Genomic DNA, 24662 nt, shown 5'->3' on the forward strand with positions numbered 1-24662 from the left:
TTCGATTTAGCCGCTCCACCATGCCATCCGACTGTGGCCTATATGGAGTAGTCCTTGTTTTGCGGATCCCCATGAGTTGCAGTGCTTGCCGGAATAATTTCGATTCAAAATTACGCCCTTGGTCCGAGTGCAGTTCGTTGGGCACACCCAGTCGTGTGAAAACTTGGTTTACCAGCACTTCGGCCACCGTCTCTGCCTCTTGATTAGGTATGGGGATCGCCTCTGGCCACTTGGTAAAGTAGTCCATAGCGACGAGAACATAGCGATTTCCTCGCTCTGTTGTTGGTAATGGTCCAAGGATATCGACCGCCATTCGTTCTAAAGGTGCCCCGGAAATGTACTGCCGTAGTGCTCCTCTGTTTTTCCGTTGTGGTCCATTATGGGCTGCGCATACCGCACAATTTTCACACCAGCGAATTACGTCGATTCGACACGTCGGCCAATAGTATCGCTGGCGTATGTTCTTCAGTGTTTTATTCACACCAAAATGTCCCCCAGTTGATGAGCTATGGAATTCCCTTAGAAGGTCCGTCGCGCGTTCTTTTGGTACGACCAATTGTCGTATTTGTCGACTTCCGGTTGTACTTTCCCAGTTACGGTACAGTTTGTCATCTTGTACCGCCAGAGAGTCCCACTGGGCCCAGAGAACTTTTACTTCCGGCTCTTCTAAGGATACTGCTTCCCACGATGGTCGCTGTCCGGTTCGTTTCCAATCAATAATTTTCTGAATGGTGGCATCGTTTATAACTTCCGGCTGAATTCCCACCAGAGCTATTTTAACACCGGTATCTTGGTCTTCCGCTTCTTGGTCCCGTTCTTCCAATCGCGAACATTTCGGGCAATCTATTCTACATGGTCTTCGTGACAGCGCGTCCGCGTTTCCATGTTTCCTTCCAGGCCGATGGACTATATCTGGGTTGTACTGGCCCAGTATCTCCAACCATCGGGCAAGTTGTCCTTCCGGGTGCTTAAATCCGCTAAGCCATGTCAATGCAGAGTGATCGGTTCTTATTGTAAAACGTGTACCCGCCAAATAATGATGGAAGTGTTGTATGGATTTCACGAGGGCGAGTAATTCCTTTCGGGTCACGCAATAATTTTGTTCCGCCTTATTCATTGCGCGACTGAAATATCCGATCACTCGTTCCTCCCCTTCCTGACGTTGGGATAGTACTGCTCCAATACTGTGTTGGCTTGCATCCGTATCGAGGATGAATTGGTCGTCAGGTCGTGGATGCGTCATCACGGGAGCCGTTATCAGTGCCTCCTTTAATTGTTCGAACGATTTCTGACACTCTGATGTCCACTCGAATTTTCTGTCTTTTTCAGTTAGCCCATGCAGTGGTTTTGCGATCTTCGCAAAGTTTTGTACGAAGCGCCGGTAGTAAGTACACAATCCTACGAAGCTTCGTACTTGGGTCTTTGTGCGTGGAACGTCCCAATTCTTCACAGCCTCTATTTTCTTTGGGTCGGTTGTAATTCCCTCTGGTGATACTCGGTGTCCCAGGAAGTCAACCTCTCGATTTAACAATTGACACTTTTCGGCGTTCAGTTTCAGGCCAGCAGCCTGCATTCGTTGTAGAACTTGTTCCAGTTGTTCCACGTGTTCCTCAAAGGTGTGGCTATGTATGATTATGTCGTCCAAATAAACCAATACATGATCCTGCATGTCTCCTACAACTTGCTCCATCAGCCGTACAAACGTTGCCGGTGCATTACACAATCCAAACGGCATGACTTTGAATTGGAACAGGCCAAATTCCGTGGCAAACGCTGTCTTTTCACGGTCTTTCATGGCTACAGGTACTTGCCAATAACCACTCTGCAAATCCAACGTGCTGAAGTACCGTGCTCCAGCCAATCGATCTAGGGTGTCGTCTATCCGAGGAATGGGGTGCGAGTCCAACTTGGTGACCGCGTTCAAACGTCGATAATCAATGCAGAGGCGTGAAGACCCATCTTTCTTCTTCACCATCACAATAGGAGATGCCCATGGACCGGAAGCTGATTCTATTATACCTCGTCGTAGAAGATCGTCAATCAGCTGTCTGACTTCTCGCTTTCTGGCTAATGGTGTCCTCCTCGGTGCTTGCTTGATTGGTTTGGCTTGTCCCACATCGATGTAATGTACAGCTTTCGTAGTACGGCCGTGATCGTCCTCGTTCTGAGCAAATGCCACTACATTCCTTTGTAACACTTTATGTACTTGCTGCCGTTGTTCACACGATAAACATTCCGCCAAGGTTTGCTCTAGCTTTGTGATTGTCAAGTTTTCCACTGATGCGTTCACTCTTCGTAGTTTGACTTCCACTCCAGACTCAGCCAACGATATGTTAACTCCGATTTTCCGCATGAAGTCCACTCCTAGCAGGACTTCGTCATGGATATCGGCCACGGCGAAATTCCATTTGATTATTTGGTTCATGAACTTGATCTTGACCTCGATCCATTTTACGATATGTAGGTAAGAAGGAGACTTAGACGCCTGTCTCGCTCTCCTCCTTTTGTCGTTCAGAACTTTATATCGGTTTCTGGGGAGTTGTTGATACAGTTCTAAATTTAGAACAGAAATCTCTGCGCCGGTGTCGACAACCATTTGACACGGTATGTCACCAATCGCTCCGTCGATTTTCGGTGACCCTTTTGAATTTAACGAGTACAGCACGGGTATTGTGTTGGGCGTGGTGATCATCGTATCCCGTTCTTGGATGATCACTGCTCGTTTTCCGATAATGGGGCTTCGGATCTTTCATCGTCTTCACGCGAGTCGTTGAGTCGACGTGCCGTGGTTTCTCGACAATTCCTGCTTATATGCCCCAAACTTCCACATTTCCAGCATCTTATATCTTTGGGATCTTTTGGTTGAGAACCCCACTTTGTCGGTGAAGCGTCTTGGGTGGGCCTTCTACTGTGAAAAGCGTGCTTCTGCGGCACGTGTCGTGATGGCTGTAGTTTCGGCCAATTCTGGATGCGGCCTGACGTGTCTTTGCTGGTGCGAGCGAATTTTGTCGCCTCGTAGACCGCCTCAGCGACTTTCACGACTTCCGGAAGACTCGTGCTTGGGCTTAGTCTAGCCACCGCTGCTTTGACTTCTGAGTGCATGATGCTGTTTATGAACATGCAAACGATCACGCGTTCGAGAGCTTCGGGCGCGACGACACCCGCGAAACTCAATTCCACGTGTTCCGTGATGTTGTCCATGTGGGCCGTTAGTGACTCTTCCCCTCGTTCTGGATCCCATTTTCTTCCGATGGCCTTCTCGAAGTGTTGATATACGGAAGTCCGATTGCCGTAGCGCGTTGTGAGTTTCTCCATTAGTAGCTGGTAGTCGTCCTGCGTCTCCTGTGGAAGCCGGCAGACGTAGTTCATGGCCGCGCCACGCATCGCTGCACACAGCCTCGTCGACAGATTTCGTGCTCCCTGAAGTCGAGCTGTGAATCGGAATCTCGCCAGAAATTCCTCCCAGGAACCTGACCCGTCGTATGTCGGGAATTCCCGGTATACTGTGCCACGGTCAAATTCATTGACCGATTCATGAGTGATATGCTGCGGTGATAACCGCATATTAACCGATTCGTCTTTTGCTGGAGCTTCTTTCTGCGCCGCTCGTAGTGTCGCCATTTCCCTTTCCATGGCACGAAGTCTGTCGTCCAATTCTCGGGTTTGACTTCGTAGTGGCGTTGCGTCGATCTCCGGCGGTTGCTGCTTCCTCGTTGCTCTGCGCATTTTCAGTTCTGCTGGTTGCCCGTCAATGTAAGCTCGCTGGGTGGTCCTCTCTCGCCTTTGAATGCCGCCAAATGCAATGCGTTACCACATAAAATGCGAATCGCGACTTACACCACAACCCATCAACCGAATGTTATGCTTAAAGCTATTTGCAATGAGAATTGCATTTTTCTTGCTGATTTCTGTCCATGGTACGAAGTAGCTCAGCTTTCGTCAGATCTCTTCGGTCGCCGACGATTTCTATTTCTTCGTAGCTCTGCTCATCTCCGATTCCACTTGACTGACACCAGTGTTGCGTGGACGTGAAGGGGGGGTTTCCAGAATCGGAGAAAGACGCAGGAAGATGGGTAGTAGCGGTTTATTCGTGTTCTCTTGGCGGCGGTCCGGGCTGGAATGAATTCCATGCCGAGAACGCCCCATATTTATACTCGCTGGACACAGTACACATACATACATATCTCAACAATCATTGGTCGATGAGTCAGACGATGCCTTTGGCCGTTGCATAGGGCTGATTCATTCGTGGAGGCCTTTTTTTGGCGGGAACGAGAGATCAGGTGATCCGCGGTCGTGAACCATCAGTCCACGAGCGCCACTCACCTAATCTCTACGTTACAGTATCAATGAAAGAAAGATTCGAGCAGTTGAACGAATATTCAAAGACGTGGTTTTTTTTTTTGTATTTTGCAAATAATCTACCGGAAAAAGACGAACTTCGAAAATATTGTGCCGATCTTTAAATTAAGCTCAACGCGACTTCAAAATCTAATAGTTTTAGCTAAATTAGTTTAAAAGCCTATTTTTAAATGAAATTTAAGTAAAAATTAATCCACTCCTTGTATTAAATTTCATAAAACAACATTTACAAGAATTATATCCGAACATTTGGGTTGCTGTGCGAATTTTTCTGACACTGCCTATAACTGTAGCAAGTGATGAACGTAGTTTTTCGAAACTTAAATCAATTTAAAGTCATTCCCGGTCTACAATGTCACAAAATTGACTTTCCAGTTTGGGAACTCTATCTATTGAAAATGATCGCTGAAAAGCTTTAATTGAAGATTTTGCAGAAAAAAGGCAAGAAAAGTTCACTTCTGAAATATAAATTTATTAATTTCTTTATTTATTTTTAAATCCACCAGTGGGGTTGGAAAACCTTGTTAGCTATTTTTCTGGCGGTTCCAAGCCCGGAAAAAGGAGGATGTAACCTATTTTTTTGATATTTTTTTCTAGGGAGCTTAGAAAAAAAATACGGTTTGACATAATTGTACATAAAACGGCGCGCCTAATAATTAATTTACATTTTATGTAAATAAATTTGACATAAAACGGCGCGCCGTTTGACATAATTGGTTTCGAGGAATTCTCAGAACTGACAGCGCGAAAGCGTAGGATTGCGTGCCCTGGACCGTGGGACTGCATGTCCGTGTACGTGCCCAAACACTGGGGAAGTAAACGGAAGTCGAAGATGCATTGAGCGACCTGACCTTTATAAGCAGGTACATACTTTGGCATTCTGGTATATCAAGTCATATCAAGGCATTCTGGACGGAGCACTGGCAGTGCGTGGATCTCCTTAATCACCCAATAAATTCTGTGAAGTGACTTTGGCCTTTTATTTGGATCCTCCACCCACCCCTACGCAACAATAGTAAAAATTCGATTGCGCTCATAATATTACGCTCGCCGTTGGCCCACGTCGAAATGATGAATGAATGTGTGTGTGTGTGTGTACGCTCCTGCGCATCTGACGCTGACGTCACTCATTCCAACTCGGGCACACTCGGGTATCTCGATTGTCTCCTCGACACGATCAGTCGTCACGCCACATCCCTATGCATAACGTATATATTTTATTTTATTTAATTTTCATATATTAAAAGTCATAAGAATGTTTTAAAAATCTTTTTATTACTGTACGTAATGATTTTTAATCATAGTTACAACAATCTTTTTTTGGAATACAAATAGGATTACAATCTGAAATCTTCACATATTCTGGTTTGCATTCGCAACCGTAAGGTTGCCATGGATTGTCACATTTTTCGAACAAGGGGTTCTTGCAAGTACCTCCGGGACAAGTATTGGGTCCTGCAACAACCATCGCATTGGGATCGTCGCAACCTAAAATATACCAGATTAATGTAATTGCATACATACATATATAAATATATATATATATATATATATATATATATATATATATATATATATATATATATATACATATATGGAGGGTTCGGTGATTATTGGTCACAAAGCGTTCGCCCAAAAGTCACTAAAATCTCTATAACGGAACATCTGACAACCGAAAAGTCCATCATACAAACGATAACTATGATTGATTATACCAGTTTGTTCATAGTGATTCTATTTTTTTGTATTATAATATTTGTATTGTAATGTTAAGAATTGCTAGTACTTATGTACAAAAATCTGACCATAGGTGTGGCCTTGGGGCAAACTGTCTATGGTAGAAATGTATGTACATATAGAATAAAAATAAAATATTGGACAAATTCATTGGACTCGTCACAGACGTACAAATTTGTCAGCAGAAAAGTCTCTGCCAAATCTTCTGCCGTAACGTTTTTTTGGAGACTAGCTACTTGTATTATAACATTATGGCTTTTGTTATGCAATTAATTAGTTGAGCGATCCTAGTTTTGCTACTCAAAACATTATTATACATATAATGATACATCATTCTCACAATACTCTTTTTAACATTTTTTTTAAATATTTAATGTATAATATGATTTTTAAATTGTGAGATTATTTTTTTGTGAAAGAAAAATCTCAAAATTTAGTTTTTGAGGCAATTTGAGATCCGAAGGACATTTTTTTTAATGTGTGGGGCACTTACAATCTAGTGGTAGGATACAGTCTCCCTTATTGTTTCTGACGAAAGCTGGCTTGCACTTGCAAACAGGTTGGCGAGGTTCTTGGTAGTGCTCACACATCGATTGTAACCCTTTAAAGTACATTTCACAAGTTTGGTCTGGACAGTCTGCGTACGGATTTGGACTGGGTTCCTCGTTCATGCCACATTCTGGGATGGTTGTAATGAAAAAAAAGTAAAAATTGTACTTTCAATTTAACAAGTGATCCAATGGTGTTATCGGAAGTTTATTTTTAGTAAAACACATTTTATGAGTGAAAATTAGATTTTTTTTTAGCACCGTACGTTTACAGGCAAGTTTCCACATCGACCTCAATGCAATCAATGAAATTTTTATGACTTAAATTTAACAAAATAGTTGAAAATCAGCAATGACTTCAGTGAGGCAGCGGCACATCACATCACATATGTACAAGTCGTCAAACAATCGCTCTATTGCGCTCTGTGGACAATAGTGAGCCATCCTTTGTGCCAAAGGCATCGATCTAAGGCATCGAAACAGAGCAAACTACAAAGCTAGAGAGCATAAAAAAAAGGTCCATCATAAAAATGAACAAAGCACGGCGAACAATGAACAATGAATGGCGCAACGTTGGTCTGCTCTTTAGTCATAACCAGTCTCCGGCGCATTACAGTGCCGGCTCGAAATAAATGGGTTCCTTTTGTCAATTTCTATTGTTAACCTTGAATTGAAATTGACAATAGGAACCCATTTCGGCAGACTCGTCCGCCTAAGACTGGTCATAACCAGACTTTGGCGGTGAGGATGCTGCAATAAAATAACAATAGACCTCTCCGTGAACGAGACAGCAGGAGAGCAAAAAAAAAAGATTGACAATAGTGAACCATTTTTTTAGCCATCGAGAATCGTGTCCATCGGTCTCTGGTCAAAACGGTCTCCACAACGTGTATGAAAAGAGTTCTTTCGTAATTTGGCCTTATGGCCAGAAAGAATGTGGAGAGGCTGGATACGGTGGTAGTCACAAGAACGCTGGAGGGAAGGCGAGCGAGAGGACGGTCTCCCAAGAGTTGGTCAGACCAGATCAATGAACTGACGGGATCGTCTCTTAGCGCTGCCTTCAACTTGGCACAGATACGGCAGAAGTGGAGGAAGATCATCAATCAAATTCCAGACACCAAGATCAGATCACGACCCTCAGCAGTGAGAAAACGGGGAAGAAGAAAAAGAAATATCATAAAACAAACTTTCATATATATAAAAAATCGGTGCGTTCCGTTCGACTCGTTTCCTCCGTTGGGTGGGACGAGGTAGACCCTTAAAAAATATTTCTGATATTCAATCATAAAATGTATTACTGTTGTTTTTTCAACTTCTAACATCACCGTTGAATCAAACTTTACATATAAATTAATAGGATAAATTAATTGTAAACTTACGTGGAGGTGGGGGCAAGGTGGGTGGTATATATGGTATATATGGTGGAAGCGTGGGAGGTGGGAGACACGATTTTGGCCTATAGTCACAATATTCCAATGGTATACATTTGTTGTTAGGACCAAGTACGTAGCCATCTTTACAAACGCAATCTCCATTTTTGACACAAACTCCTGGTGTACAAATGGTGGGACCGTTTGGAAATTCGCAAGTTTTCTGGCGACACCGAATGTCGCACTGTTCGTAGTATGCATTTGGATCGCCGTTGCAACTCTCCTCTGAAATAAATAAAAATGTAAATGAAGGCATTTCATAATTTATTAAATCAAGAATAAACTGCCACTTCCGGTTGACGGATGCTTACCAAATTTTTTATATATAACTTGGTATTAAACTTAAACTTCTAGATATGAAATTTCAGTTCAATAAACTAAAAGGTTTCTGAGAAAACCATAAAAAAAATCTCGATTCTCTATAAAATTTATAATTTACATTACATGTAAAAAAAAAAATTCAGTTCTATTTAGTTAGCGGTTTGAGAGATAATTGAATTCAAAAACTTAAAAAAAGAGGACACTTATAAGGGAGGTACCATTTCCGGTCAACTTAAATAGAGTTGACCGGAATCAGTTAAAATCTCGAGTAAAATTTTCGCATGATTATAAAACTTCATATATTGTTACTATATGCAGATGATACAGCTTGCTTCACAAGTAGCAAAAAACCAGACACTATTCTTAAAAATCTTGAATTTGCAATTAAAACAATGACTGAACACTTCACTAAGTGGAAAATTCAAATTAATCAAACCAAAACAGACGCCATATTCTTTAGTGTTAGAAAACATAAGCCAAGTTCAGATCTAAAAATCCCCTCTGGAGAAAGTCTGAAATGGCAGTCAGTAATAAAATATTTAGGAGTAACGTTTGATAAAATAATGAGATGGGCACCTCACATTGAGGCAGCGAAATGCAAGGCGATGCGGGGTATATCCTCAATATATCCAATATTTAATCGCCATAGTTCTTTATCAACGCTAAATAAAATAAAGTTATATCGCGCGCTCATATTACCATTATTAACCTATGCTTCACCTGTATGGAATAACGCCTCGAATACTAACCTTTCCAAGCTCCAAGTAATACAAAATAAATCCCTTAAAACAATTTATAATACACCCATATATACTAACCTGAAAAAACTGCATGCTATATATAATATTCCGTTTGTTACAGACATTACTAACAAACTAACCAGTAGATTCTATGAAAGAATCACTAATAACCATACTAACACACTTGTGAAGAGTCTCGGTGATTACAACAAAATGTCTATACCCTTCAGGTATAAACACAGATTACCTAAACACAATCTGCTTTAGGTCATCGACTTTAGATAGTCTTTAATTAATATTATGTATTAGATGTATTATGAACATTTATAAGGATTGTAAATAGGTTTTTGAGCTCTTTTTCCTATTATGATTTAGATTAACATTAGAATAATATAATACTGTGATTACTAACCAAATTAAATTAAAATTGTAAAATAGAAAATGATCAGTAGATCAGTAGCTATTAAAATAGATATAAGATGTATTGTGAACATAATTTCGTAATAATAAAAAGCATTTAAAAATCAAAAAAATATATATATATTGTTACTACGTACATAGATATGTTTTATTCTATAAATAAATCGATAATATTAACAACTTACGTATTTTATATTAAAATTTTATTTATGTTATTAAATTTTATTAACAAAAACTCAAAACTAACAAAAAAAAGTCAAATTCTACCTACCGCTATACGCACGAACAATGTTGTATTTTTTGACAAAAATGAAATGCGAAACTGAAACGAAATGTAATTGGCCATCGCGGGTTGAGTGGGGGTAAAATGCGATAGCATGTACATTTTCAACTTTAATATCTACATATAATGGTATTCAATACGTGACGGTACCAGTCTCGCGCGTTGAAAGTTTTTTCACTATGGAATCGCCGGCAATTATGTAATCCCCCTTCAATACTATGCTAAGCATTTTGAGTTGGGTTCAAAATGTTCAAAGTTTGGGTTGCTCAAGGAATAAAGTTCCCGTGACCAGACCCAACGCCCGCAACCGATCTCGTTGTCGGGTAACTTCGCGACTTGGGCAACCGGTGAGCTTCCTGGTGTGGCATTCTCCATACAACTGCATACATTTGATTTGGTCGCGCAACAAAATCACCCACCGAGTTGCCTTATGAAATGTCTGCGCACTGCCAAATCCCACACACGTTCCTACAATTTTTGTAATAATCACACGATAGACTTACGTTCGCACTTCTTGAGAGGAACACAAACCCCATGGCAGTTCCTGGCGTAGCCTTTTTTGCAATAGCAACCCTCTACGCAATCCTTCTCCTCGAGGCACGACTGATCTATGACTCCACCACATTTAAGCTCGCATCTTCTGCAAAGGAACGCTTCGTTCTCGCCGTAGCATTTACCTGCAATTGCAAATTAACATAATGTATTAAAAGGAGCTAAGTCTTAAGAGTGATATTTGGTATTCGAACACTCACGACAATCCTTTCGCGGTATGCACATTCCGTCTTGGCGGAAATAATCTGGTTTACAGACACACGCCTCAACGTTGTTGCATTGTCCCGTGGCTCTGCATAATATCTCTGGGAAAATATGATTTTTATTAAATATAACAGTTTATATAAGTGCATTTTATAATAAAGCATTTATTGCATTTTATAATAAAGCGATATAGTATTCTTTAATACATTATATAATATATGGACACATTCATATTTTCCGTAATATGTATGTGACGTAGACGTAACAGCAATAGCCGACATAATCCATTCATATTATACAACAGAGCATAGCAACCCTCACCGCGATCTCGCTCGCACGCGTTAGATCTATGTATATAGTGCTATACGCTTCTAGTGTGCCGCGGGTACACACGTTACGATGCTCTGTTATACAACAGTACATGTCACCGTAACGTATCAAGCAAAATCGGTTTCTTTGGCTACAGTGGAAATATACGGCGAGTGCACGCTTACTAACGAAAATGCGCGTGCGCACAGGAATATTTACCGGTAAATGAATTTTTTTTCTCGACTTGTATCGACTTTTAATTTGATATTATGCAATAATATGAGTTTTTGTACTTAATTCGCGATAAAATAGTTTCCGGTATTTACCGGTAAATTAACCGATGTTGAAATTTTGACGATTTACTGGTAAACCGGTATTGCAATCCCTATGCCGGTATACCGGTATTGCAATCCCTAGTCTACACATGATCCGATGCTTTAAGTTTCGCGTAGAAGATTGTGAATGCAACGTTTCGTAACACACTCAGCCGCATTAATTTAATACAATCTCTACAAGATTGTACATATTTTTTTAAACATTTGAAGCGGGTCGTTTCTAAAGTAACCGGCGTTGCTCGGGAGGGTGAATGTTTGTATAGGGGCGGGTGAATGTTTGTCAAGTTGTAGTTTGTAATACCATGAAGTGGTATACCAAATTTGACGGCTTTGTAATGAAAACTGTTGAATTTTAAAGCGCACAAACACATGATTTTTTGTATGGAAGCTTATCTTCAATCCAGGACTAAATTAACCATGGGGTACATACATATATCAAAATTGGTGATTCTTATTTGAAAACTGTAGATTTTCATATTAGATACATATACATATGTACATACACTCGGCCAGATTAGCCCTAGTGATCTTGTATGGGAGCCCTTCCAAAACCCTACTAAGGTCAAAAACTTACCTGCAGCTAAATCTTCGATATCAGAACATTTCCAGTTGTCGCACTTTGTAGCACATTTGGAGAGGTACGAGTTTGGATCACCGTCACAAGACGCTGTAATGTAAATTATAAGTGCACATGTATGTATTATATATCAGTGATCATTCCAATTACAAAGGCCCACCCCCACCACACTAATACCATGTATCGATTGTAGCTATTGCGCTTTTTCTAATGAGTGGGGGTGGGTCTTCGTAAATAGAAGGACATCTGTATACGGGTTTGCTACATATCGCTGCAAAATACGCGGCTGCATGCTCTTTTCGATTTCGGTATTTTTCATCTCGACGAAATTTGCAACTGTTTGAATTTAAGCATTTACGAAAGACGAGATATTCATTGGGTCGCACAGATGAAATTCCGATGTGCATTGATGATTGGCAATTATTAAAATTGATTTGGATCTTTCTGGGAAGTTTAAAAAGGCAAAATTCGAGACAAAAGTATCAGGATCACAAGACAAGTGGAGAGGTACATATATTGGGAATCTGACATGGAGTTCGCATAATGCTGCGTACGGACCAAACCAACGACGATTTTGGTCCAAAGTTTTAACCAGCAGGATAAAACCAGTAGCGTAAAAAATATCGAAATAAAAATTAAATTTAAAAATTGAAATTAAATATCAAAATTAAAAATATTATTATTATATTAAAACTAAATTCAAATATCAAAATAAAATTATAATCAATATATTAAAATTAAAATTAAATATTGAAAGTTAAAACAGAACATGCTCAATTTAAATAAATTTTCGAGATTGACCTAAAATTAGATCATCAACAATCACATACAGGTAATCCTCGACTTTTGTTTGTCGAAGATGTTTTGACTTACGAAGATACGCACTAAGATCGAAAAAAAAATCAAATAATTATTATTTTTACTTCCCCGCAGTTACGCGCAGTTACTGAGAATATCTCATGTATAAGTATGGGTGACCGAGCGATGGTCCCAACCCGGTATGTTGTCGGTTTATCAAACGAAATTTTTTTAGTCTTCAATTGTTTCTCTCGTCGAAATAAATTAATTAATTAAATCATTTCAGAGGTAAATTTTATCGGATAATGTGTGATTATTAATTTTATTTCGACGAAAGAAAAAAAACCCTTTGACAAATCACCGACATCCGACACCGCGTTTTTTTATGAATTGTTTATTTTTATCGATCGTTGACGGTAGAAATACAGTAACATCTCGTGACGACTTTAGCAATATTTTTTTTTCGCTCGTAAGCAGAGAAATTATAATATTTCTCTGGTTTTAAATGCGCATCGTCGTAATTCAAAACATTGTTGTAATTCAAAACATCAACGATGATCTAATTTTAGCTCAATCTCGCTCTTTAGCTTGATTTTGATATTTAATTTCAATTTTAAAATTTAATATAAAATTTAATATATATTTATATATATATATATATATATATATATATATATATATATATATATATATATATATATATATATATATATATATATATATATATATATATATATATATATATATATATATATATATATATCTATATATATATATATATATATATATATATCTTTCAAATATATATATATCTATATATATATATATATATATATATATATATATATATATATATATATATATATATATATATATATATATATATATATATATATTTGAAAGATATATATATATATATATATATATATATATATATATATATATATATATATATATATATATTTGAAAGATATATATATATATATATATATATATAGATATATATATATATATATATATATATATATATATATATATATATATATATATATATATATATATATATATATATATATATATATATATATATATATATATATATATATATATATATATATATATATATATATATATATATATATATATATATATATATATATATCATCATCATCATCATCATCATTTACAGCCATTCGCCATCCACTGCTGGATGAAGGCCTCTCCAACACGCTTCCACTCGTCTCTGTTTTGCGCAACACTCATCCATCTCATTCCGCACATTTTCCTAATTTCGTTCACCCATCTTCCTTGCGGTCTTCCTTTTACTCTTTTGCCTTCTCTCGGGTACCATTCAAGCACTTCTTTTGTCCACCTTTCGTCCATCCTCCTAGCTACGTGACCCGCCCATTGCCATTTCAATCTCTTCACTCTATCCACTATGTCCACTACCCTTGTCATATTTCTCACCCACGTGTTCCGCTTCCTGTCTTTCCTCGTTATGCCAAGCATACAGCGTTCCATACTTCTTTGAGTGCATTGGATTTTATTTTGCATCTTGGCGTTCAGTGTCCAAGTTTCACATCCATACGTCATCACTGGCAAAACGCATTGATCAAAGATCCTTTTCTTCAGGCAGAGTGGCATTTTTGATTTAAAAACAGCATTCATCCGTCCAAATGCACTCCACCCTAATTTCATACGTCTCTTTATCTCTTCATTTTTACTACCAGACATGTCAATTATTTGACCTAAATATAAATAATTATTTACTACTTCTACTGGTTTATCATCTAAGGGGATGCTATCAGGCATGCAATAACTATTGAACATTAGTTTAGTCTTATCTACGTTAATTTTTAATCCTACTTTTCTACTTTCCCTGTCCAGCTGTGTTAGTCTGATAAGTAGGTCAGCTGAATCACGAGCTACTAAAACTATATCGTCTGCGAACCGAAGGTGACTCAAAAAGCGACCATTGATGCTTACTCCGGCTGTATCCCAATCCAATTTCCTGAAAACTCCCTCAAGCACCGCATTGAATAACTTGGGCGAGATTGTATCTCCTTGTCTTACTCCTTTTCCTATGCTAAATCTATCTGTACCTGAAAAAATTTTAACCAAAGCTGTGGCATTCTTATATATTGCAGCTAACAGTCCCACATAGGGTTCCGGCACTCCCTGTGTTTTTAGAGCGTTAAGTACTGCATTATGACTAACTGTATCGAAGGCTTTCTCATAATCGACGAAACCTAGGCACAATGGCCGTTGATATTCGTTGGCGCGCTCGATTAGTTCGCCAACTACTTGGAGGTGGTCCATTGTGCTGAAATTTGCCCTAAACCCTGCCTGCTCTACAGGTTGGTTCTCGTCGAGGATATTCTTCAGCCTTTCTGTAATAACCTTCGTGAAGAGCTTGTAGACCGCTGAAAGTAGACTAATGGGTCGGTAGTTCTTGATATCGCTTTTGTCGCCTTTTTTGTGTATTAAAATGATAGTTGCGTTATTCCATCCTTCTGGTATAGCTTGGTTCTGGATGCATTTGCTGAAAAGCCTAGCTAAGATATTAATTAGGGGGGGGCCGCCACATTTTAGTAAGTCAATGGGAATATTATCTTCCCCTGGGGATTTACCGTTCTTTGCAGTTTTTAGCGCGGCCTCTACTTCGCTAGGCAATACTGCAGGAACCCTTTGGCCGTGTGTCGATTCCAGAGCGGGGAATTGGCCGTTGTCGTTCTCGTATAGTTTTGCATAGAACGTGTAAACTCTGTCTATGATTTCTTCTCTATTCCTAATTATTACTCCGCTCTCTGATCTGATTGCGATCATTTGGTTTTTGCCTAAGAAAAGATCCTGTTTGCACTTTTTCAGGCTACGGTTATTCTTAATGGTATTTTCTATTAGCTTGCTGTTAAAATCCCTGACATCCCTGACTATTCTCTTTTTAATTTCCTTATTTACTAGATTGTATTCTTGCTTATTATTATCCCTATCTAAATTCCTTTTATGCTTAATTAGGTTTTTTGTTTCCGCTGAAATTTTGCTTAATTTAATCTGTTTCCTGAATCCACCTAATTTCTTACCTGTTGAGGTTAGAACCGAACTAATTACAGTGTTCAATTCCTCGATGTCTGCTTCTGGGTTTAATTTCCCGTATCGATTTCCAAGTTCGAGTTCGAATTCCTTTTTCCTAGACCTTAGTTGAGCGAAATCTGGAGAGTTACTGCATCCTTTTATTAATTTCCTACGTTCGCAATTTATATTAATGGCCATCTTGGCACGGACTAATCTGTGATCGCTACCTATATCTACTTTACTTAAAACACTAACGTCTTTAACGGAGTGCAGGGCATTTGTTAGGATGAAATCGATCTCGTTTCTGTCTCCTTTAGGACTCTCCCAAGTCCACTTATTGTTGGTGTTTTTCCTGAAAAATGAATTAGTGATAAAGAGCCTGTTGTGTTCTGCGAATTCTATGAGGCGATCGCCTCTGTCGTTTCTTTGGCCGGTACCAAAATTGCCTACTGCTCTTTCAGTATTTGCCTTTTGTCCTATTTTTGCGTTAAAGTCGCCCATGATTATTTTAAAGTGGTGACGGCTATTATCGTATGCGTCCTGTATTTTTTCGTAGAAGTCTTCTATTTCCTCGTCTGGGTGGCTAGATGTGGGGGCGTACACTTGGAAGATTTGACAAGTGTACCTGCTCGAGATTCTTAATACTATATAGCATATACGTTCCGATATGTCGCTTATTTCTATAATATTTCTTTCTATTCTCTTATTGATAAGAAACCCTACTCCTCCTATTCTACCATTTGGTAGCCCTCTCCAGTAGAGACAGTTACCACTTTTTAGGATTATTTGGTTTTGCTGTTTTCGTCTTACTTCACTAAGTCCTATTATATCCCATTTGATATTTTCTAATTCATTCTCTAATGCAAGCACACTTCCTTCACTCGATAACGTTCTTACATTGTACGTGGCTAAATACAGGTTTCTATTAGCTAAGCTATCATCCATCGTCACTCTTACCTTGTTGGAGGTTTGGATATTATTTTTCTCGCATTTATCCAAGATGTGTTGAGAAAAAGGCGGTACTTGAGAGAGATTTCCATTCAAGGAGTGAGTTCTTACCGCCATAGACTCTTCTCTGTGGTCAGCTTTGACAGATAGTCATCCTAGGTATCACTTGGATCACTTATGAGTTATTACATGCCATTTAACAGGGTTACTTTGTAAGTGAAAGTAGTTAGTTATGATAATAATAGATTAGCAATTGTTATACTACTTTTTTACAGATCTTTATCGTGAGACGCCTCTTTGGAGACAACGGATTTATATATGTGAGTGCGGTTTGCAATTTAATATTTTAATAATAAATTTAGTAAAGAATATAAAATTACACGAATTACTTTAATATAAATTAAATATGAAAAAGAACTATTAGACAGTTGGGAAACACCGTTTCTGTTTGCTATTATTCTATTAAGTAAAGTTCGTTAAAAATTTTTGTCTGAAAGCAATTATGTGGAAGATTTATTGCTTCTGTGGGACCGAATTTTGACTGGCGAGCAGGGACCCTTATTTTTTTTTGTATTCAGGTAGGGAGATGTATCTCGTTCGTATACGCTTTTGTAACTGACACAAAATTAACACAAAATTTTTCGCAATCACTGATATTAAAAACGCTGTTAACGGCCGATCGTCTGTTTATTTTTACACTTAAATTATACTAGGATGCAATTAGTAAAATAAGTGATTAGATGGTTAAATTTTTAGATTAAATTTCGTGCAATAGCCGGGTTTAAGCGAGTAATAGCGGGAAGAACGCAGAAGCACGTCTTCCCCGCATGACACGAAAGACCGAACCATATATATATATATATATATATATATATATATATATTTTTTTTTTTTTTTTTTTTTTTCAATTTAAATACGTAAATATTGGATACGGTTGAGAACCCCTGTCATTTATACTAATTTAATAACGCCCGCGATGTGTACGATAAAAAGTAAATTCTATTATTCATTTGAAATAAAGTAAATATTGGATACGGTTGAGAACCCCTGTCATTTATACTAATTTAATAACGCCCGCGATGTGTACGATAAAAAGTAAATTATTCATTTGAAATAAAGTAAATTTTGGAGACGGTTGAGAAGCCCTGCCATATAAACTAATTCAATGTAATCTGCAGTTCATACGCTTAGAAAGTTTTTTTTTTTCAATTTAAATAAGAATATGTTGGTACGGTTGAGAACACCTTTAATTTATAATAATTTAATAACATCCGCGATCTATACGATAAAAAGTACCATATACATCGATAAATATAATACAATAAAAAGTTACTTTTGCCATTAAAATAGGATAATTTAGGATTTTTGAACATTTTGTCGCTTGAACATTTTTTCCGTTTACATTTTGTCGCGGGTACATTTTGTCGCGGGTACATTTTGTCAGTGCACTAATTTTCGGGTACATTTTGTCGTTGAACATTTTGGACTTGCAGCAATTGTCGCGTCCCCGTCCGTAAGCACCATAAGTACGAGCAGTACTCGCGGCAAAATATATGCGTGCGAAAGAGACATCCATACGTTTGACATCGATACAAGTTCGAGTGAACATGTGGTCAAACAGTCGTGAATTTAGTCGAGACGAAAAATACCGAAATCGAAATGAGCGTACAGCCGCGTGTTTTGCAGCGATTTGTGTACATAAATTGATGACAAAGTTGTTTTATAATATACTTTTAAATAAGCTTTTACTTACCGCCACATTGCTCAGAAGGAATACATTGTCCGTTGTCATCTCTGAGCCAATTTTCATTGCAAACACAGCCAGTTCTACAGGTAGGATAAGGACAATTGTTCATCCTTTTTTTAGGGTCTTCGCATGTGTTTTCACAACCGTTGGCCAAACATGCCGAATATGATTCGAATCGAGGACATTGTTTTTCTATCGATCAGAAATGAATGAAATTTAATATTAGAAATTTAGGTACTTATTAGTTATACGGATGCATCCGAGCATCGATACATTTATGTACCTTAGCACACATACACAGTACGCAACCAGTGATTGATGTTACATGAAACAGTATCGATAAAAAGGCGCCCGTATAACCAATATTACCTATATATACATATGTACATATATACGGTTGAATTTTCTTAATACAAACATGGCTATAGCAAGAATTTGACCATTGGATCTGGGGTGCATTGTCAATTTGAAAAAGTGCCAAACGGATATATGTAGTCTCAAGTTGTATTCAGAGCTGTTGAGTCGTTAAACATTTCATCAGACGAAATCAGACGTAATAATCGTAAGTGAAACATAAAAGAGGTTTGTAAAAATCGAAAGCGAAGTACGATAAGAAGAGGCTAGTAAAAAAACGCGACTCTGGCAACGATGTCAATTCCAAAAAATTGAAAAATCCAAATTATATTTTTACTTTATTTTCTAATACAACGAGTAAGCACATTTTCAGGTATATAAATGCAGTCGTAATTTCATCAACCAATGCTATGAATAAGCTAATTTTTTAATATTTCTAGTAAACATTGTGTAAACGGTTTCGGAGGGCGGTCGACTCTTGCACATTGTTGTAAGAAGATTTTAACAGCTGTAGCAATAAATTTACACTATCTATCACTTCAGGTTTTAATAGTTGTAAGTATCTTTTTTAACTCTTTGAAGCATAGAGGTATCGAAAATGACCCATCTTTTTTATCTTTTGCTGCATGGTGGGATGTAATTTATACCACTTCGAAAAATTAAAACAATTTAAAGCACAAAGGTTTATATTATGTCCCACAAACTAACTAAAAAAATTTTTTTTTCTGTGCAACACGTGACTTTTTTTTGTTTCAAATCTCGTGCCGCAAAGAGTTAAATGGCAGTAATGAGAAAAAGACAAAGAAAAAAAAACACTATGTCTCAAATCAGTATACATTGGATCTCAGTCTATTGGAGTTCGGCCGCCTGTGTGCCGAATTAAAATTAAAGTGCGGCCACTTAATTTGGCCACACTTTAATTTTATCAGCATTCGTATAAATCATATTAATTTGAGATAAAAAAAAATTGAGATTTAAAATGACACTTTTTTTGTGTGCAAAAGAAACTTGTCCACCGATCTCTGATTGTAACAAGTTGTCACTTGCAACAGCAATCCACAAGTGTACAACATGATAACCTAAATGCATTTTTAAAAGTACGACGTCTTGTTTCGTATTTTTTAAGGAATATAATTGGACAGGCTCTGTCTGTTACGACGTACTTCCTCCAACGACTCTTTGAGGCTCAATGAGGTGAATTGCTCACGAGCGTTCAATCAGACACGAGTAAGTGATCACACCTCTTGAGGAGCAGCTCACATCACTGAGCAGCAAGCATAGAGCCGTCTGCAACGCACCTCATTGAGCACTCAGGAAAGCTGTACATTTCTTCACAATAAATGTTATACAGAAGTTAAAAGTTAGAAAGAAGCAGATGTATCATTAAACCATTCTGGATCCCGAACAATATTTTTTTTGATTATCGTTTTTTTCGGCCGCCTGTGTGCATTGCACATATGTATTTGTGTATATATGGTAGGCGCGGCCCTGCATTGGATATAAACTCGTCTCAATGAGCCCTACGTTCGTTAGTAATTCAATATTCACATTCATATTATCAAGCAATAAAAATAAATAAATGCTATTACAATGCGAAATTGGAGCTTTGGACTTTGACTTCGGCCAAAAAGTCACGACTCCATGATTCCAACTTAGCTATATTGTTAGATTTTCTGAAATCACCAATGCGCAAGAGAAGAGAAGAAAAGATTGGTCACAGTCTTGTTATAACCAAATTCGACCATATACTATGCAAAATGTTTCATATACCGCAATGTCTTGGTTCCACGCAGTTTCCAAAATCGTTCTGGACCAAACCCTCAACGCACCTGCATGCACCATTTGTGACGCAGGACTCGGTGCAAGTCCAGTCTGGATCATTCATATTACGGCAAGACTTTTGGCAAGAGTCTCCACACTTATTAAAAACTTTACCCAAGTCACCTTCGCACGGTGGATCTGAAGGTAGGGAAATCTTGATTAGTTTGGCATGCATTGAACATTCCTATGAATTGATCTAATTTATGTCTAATTAAAATCGCACAAACCGCAGTTTTCGGCCAGCACGCAATCTCCTTTTGAGTTACGCAGATATCCGTTGACTAAATCGCAAATGCATCCACGCCTTATGACGCAATTTGGATCCACGTTTCGTATGTTGCAAGTCCTCCTGCAGAAGCCATTCTTCGATAAAACTTCATTCAGTCCGCAGGTTTCAGTGTTGTCATTGTTGTTGCCGTTATCATCATCATCATCATCATCACCACCACCACCACAACCTGAATTTTTAAAATACATATTATCATACTACTGCATTTTGTTCAAGGGATATTAAATACTGCTTTATTGACTTTTTTTTTATCGCAGTTTTTTATATCTAATACATATATAATTTTGAAAGAGATGAATGTACATAACTATGTAAGATTTGTCGGGAACATCGAAAGCAAAAGTTTCGATATCGATATCGTTTTTTCCGATTCAAATAAATTTAATAAAAAAGCAAATGAATTTTTACTATTAGATTGTTTTTCTATGTTTAAGCTAAACAGCTTATTTATATTACAAATACCGAGCGAATCCGAGTAAAACCACTAGTATTATATAAGAACGAATTCAAACATTTTCTTATATTTTATTTTATTTCATAGTACTTGAACACTCTTCACAGATCGCTCCAAAGCGACGAGTCCGCTTAAACAGATACAATACAATCAATATACATAAGCATTTTATACAATGAGAATTCATACAAGCATCCAGTGACATCGAGGGAGAAATTTTTGCAGCATTTTCGCATTCAAATTGGCGAACCTCAAGACGCTGAATAACTTGAAATTAGCAAGAGAGGTAGGAAAGGAGAAGGCAATTTTAAAGGAATCGTTTCAATGAAAATCTGATGAAAAACAATCGACCTTGGAGTCACAAACCAAGGTCTGGCCATGAACGGGACACTAGCGTGACTCAATCCCGTGACACTGCCAAAGAGCTGGCAGTCTCAATATGTACATACATATGTAGGAAAAGAGTTCTTTCATACTTTAACAGTGGCGTAGCTACCGCGCCCGCAGACCCCGCAATGCGGGGGGGCGCCACAAAGTGCGCCTTTTTCACTGATTTTTTAATTTGTTCCGTAATTTTTTTGAAATACCTTTTTTAAAAACTTGTCTTATTTTTACTTACCTCCTTTACGTTTCACATGGCTTTCGTGTCAGTGGTCATTTTTTTTATCTCTTATCTCTTATCCGATCGTTTTCATACTTTGCCATATTGCTCATTTTGGTCATCAATATACGTTAATGTATCGTCTGCCATTACGTTGGAGATAAAATTTTGTATACAACGGGTTTCAAATTTCGAGCTCATCGAGTTGCCTGACGTCTACTACGCCGACGTCAACCGCGTTATACTGTCTTCTAACCTTTTCGCCTTGATATGCCCACTACAGATTTTAATTGTTTAAACGCCTATAATTCACTCTATATTTTATAAAATTTGCTCTATAGGTTCTCGTTATCTCTAATATTTAAATATTTATAGTTTTAACTCTCATATGTATATATAAATTTCAAATTTGGCGTCTAGCTTCATGTAATGTAATACACGATATATATGTATTGTTTCATGGCCAAATATGTCAAATCTGACATTTTACGGCTAAAAATCTCTTCACGGAGTTTTATCTGCGAGATAAGTATTCAATAAGAAGTTATATTGTATCTAATTGTTAATATGATTTACAATAAGCTTACATACATTTAGTTTTTTACAATAAGCTTACATAAATACATCACATACAATTATTTTTAGTTATCAGCTGATTTAATTCAACCTATTTGTATTATATGTATTTACATACATTATTATACATATTTTGAATTCATCCTCATTGTGTAATTGATCTATGCCAATAGGGCTAGACGACTGCCGTCTTTTTCCATCTTTTGAACGTCAGTGCCACTTTTCAACCTATTTGCTGAGAATTCTCTCTTATTCTTGTATATATTTTTTCAATGTGTAAACAATAAAACAAAATTATATAATTAAAAACCAATGAAATTTATAAATTTTTCGCTGTCACCGTTAACAGGTGGGAAGTTTTAAGGAAAATTCAGTTACTTTAAACAGATTGTGCACTGCTTGTTGGTCGTCCAGATTAAACTATTAATGCACTTCGATATATAGGTACATATACCGATACGTAAAAAAGGTATAAATTATTAATTTGGAAAGTTATTTTGCTGTAAGTAAATAATATGAATATATGGGGGGGGGGCGCCTTAAAATATTTTGGGGGGGGGGGGCACCAGGAATTCACGCTACGCCACTGTACTTTATCCATATGGCCAGGAAGACTTTGGAGTTTGGAGAGGCTGTTAATCACCGTAACGCTGGAGGGAAGGCGAGCGAAAGGACAGTCTCTCAAGAGATGGTCCGATAAAATCAAGAAGCTAGTGGGATCGTCCCTTAAGAGGGCTGGACCCCAGTGCCTTAAGGTATCGTCCATACAAACGTATTTCTTTTCTCACTTCCTCAATTATGGCACTAGAACAATTATTTTTTTTATCTGCTATGGATATCAACCATAGGCATGTTTCTATTTTAATTTTTTTTTTTGAATAATTAATTTTTTGATTTATTTGATTTTTTGATTAATCAAAAAAATAGAAATATGCCTATGGTGGATATAAATAGCAAATTAAAAAATAAATACGTTTGTATGGACAAGGCGCCTGGGGTCCAGCCCTCTTAAACGCTGCCTTTAACTTGGCACAGAACTTTGAGGAGTGGAGCGGATCGTCAATCGTATCCAAGATGACAACAATGACATACCTGCGAAGACCTGGTTCGTTATCGCTAAGGCGAGTATCAGCACTATAAACCACTTCACCATCTTGACCGTCGAAAGTTGATCTTTCCTGGTTTGATGATGAGGTTTAAATGACAATCATATGTTCACTCGGTGGAAATTTATTAAAAGCCTCATCGTATAGACCTTCACTATATCAACAATAAAACAATACTTCTGGCTTCCAATTGAGTCAACAGTCGTTACGGTGATTAATGAAATATCAAACAATCGTTGAAGTATTTATTTATGTTCACTTGTTACACTTTCGGATCGCTAGATGTGCATTATCAAATGTGACATATCTTGTATTCTAAGCTTCACGTTGATGATGATAAATCATTGACATATTTGAATCTAAATTTATCTTACTGCAAATACATTAATAAAAAGATATATATATATATATATATATATATATATATATATATATATATATATATATATATATATATATATATGCATATATGTATTTGTGTAATTTAAAGGTTTTTTCAATCTCTTTAAACCGCAATACACCTATTGAAAGAGTTTTTATGTATTTACAAGATAAATATTATACAACAAATATAATAGTAAGTAATTTTAAGACAAAATACAGGCCTTGAAGAAATATGAAAAAACTTTTTAATGTAAATTTAATGTGAATTACAAAGATTCACAGCATTTATTGAATGATTCAGGAGGTCCACACGGAGCCAGCGCTCGCTCCAGAATAATCTGATATATCCTAAGTACCTCCTTTTAAAGGACAAGCTGCCCACTATTGCTTCCCCGATCCGTTTATGTATCTATTGTCTAGGCCCGTACAGTTTTAAGTGAGTCTCACGCTCTAGCGCTCTCGGGTCCTGAGCATTCTTTCGGGGCTCTTATTGGGTCCGTTAGGCCAATTCGGGGGTATCCATTGTTAGCCCCCGAATTAGTGCTTCCAATCTCGGAAGATTACTTCAGCACCGGGATTGCGGTGCTAAGAATTTCCAATCCCGGGATCCCGGTGCTAGCACCAGGAAATCAAATGAGTAACATAAACAGGAAAAAAAAATGTTCAATGGCATATTTTCATATTTCAAAACCGT

At 37.5% G+C, this 24662-nt stretch overlaps 2 protein-coding genes across 2 annotated transcripts in view; one reads left to right on the forward strand and one right to left on the reverse strand.

The window, feature by feature from the left end:
* LOC143913041 (uncharacterized) overlaps positions 1-20987 on the forward strand; it is a 478228-nt gene extending 457241 nt beyond the window's left edge. The window contains exons 3-4 of the mRNA XM_077432554.1: positions 12012-12395; positions 18170-20987. The gene's annotated coding sequence lies outside the window, so the exon portion shown is untranslated. The remainder of the gene's footprint in view (positions 1-12011; positions 12396-18169) is intronic.
* On the reverse strand, positions 4419-23884 carry LOC143913005 (rh5-interacting protein-like). The gene is made up of 10 exons (XM_077432497.1): positions 23571-23884; positions 20786-21016; positions 20508-20696; positions 18390-18575; positions 11816-11908; positions 10594-10698; positions 10345-10518; positions 8027-8302; positions 6593-6778; positions 4419-5850 (listed from the first exon to the last, which is right to left on the reverse strand). Exons 1-10 carry the CDS (start codon positions 23629-23631, stop codon positions 5657-5659), a joined length of 1695 nt encoding a protein of 564 aa, XP_077288623.1. The 5' UTR covers positions 23632-23884; the 3' UTR covers positions 4419-5656.
* Between the last annotated feature and the right edge of the window lie 778 nt (positions 23885-24662).

This window comes from Arctopsyche grandis, chromosome 6 (genome assembly GCF_051622035.1).
Source record: "Arctopsyche grandis isolate Sample6627 chromosome 6, ASM5162203v2, whole genome shotgun sequence".
Lineage (NCBI taxonomy): Eukaryota > Metazoa > Arthropoda > Insecta > Trichoptera > Hydropsychidae > Arctopsyche > Arctopsyche grandis.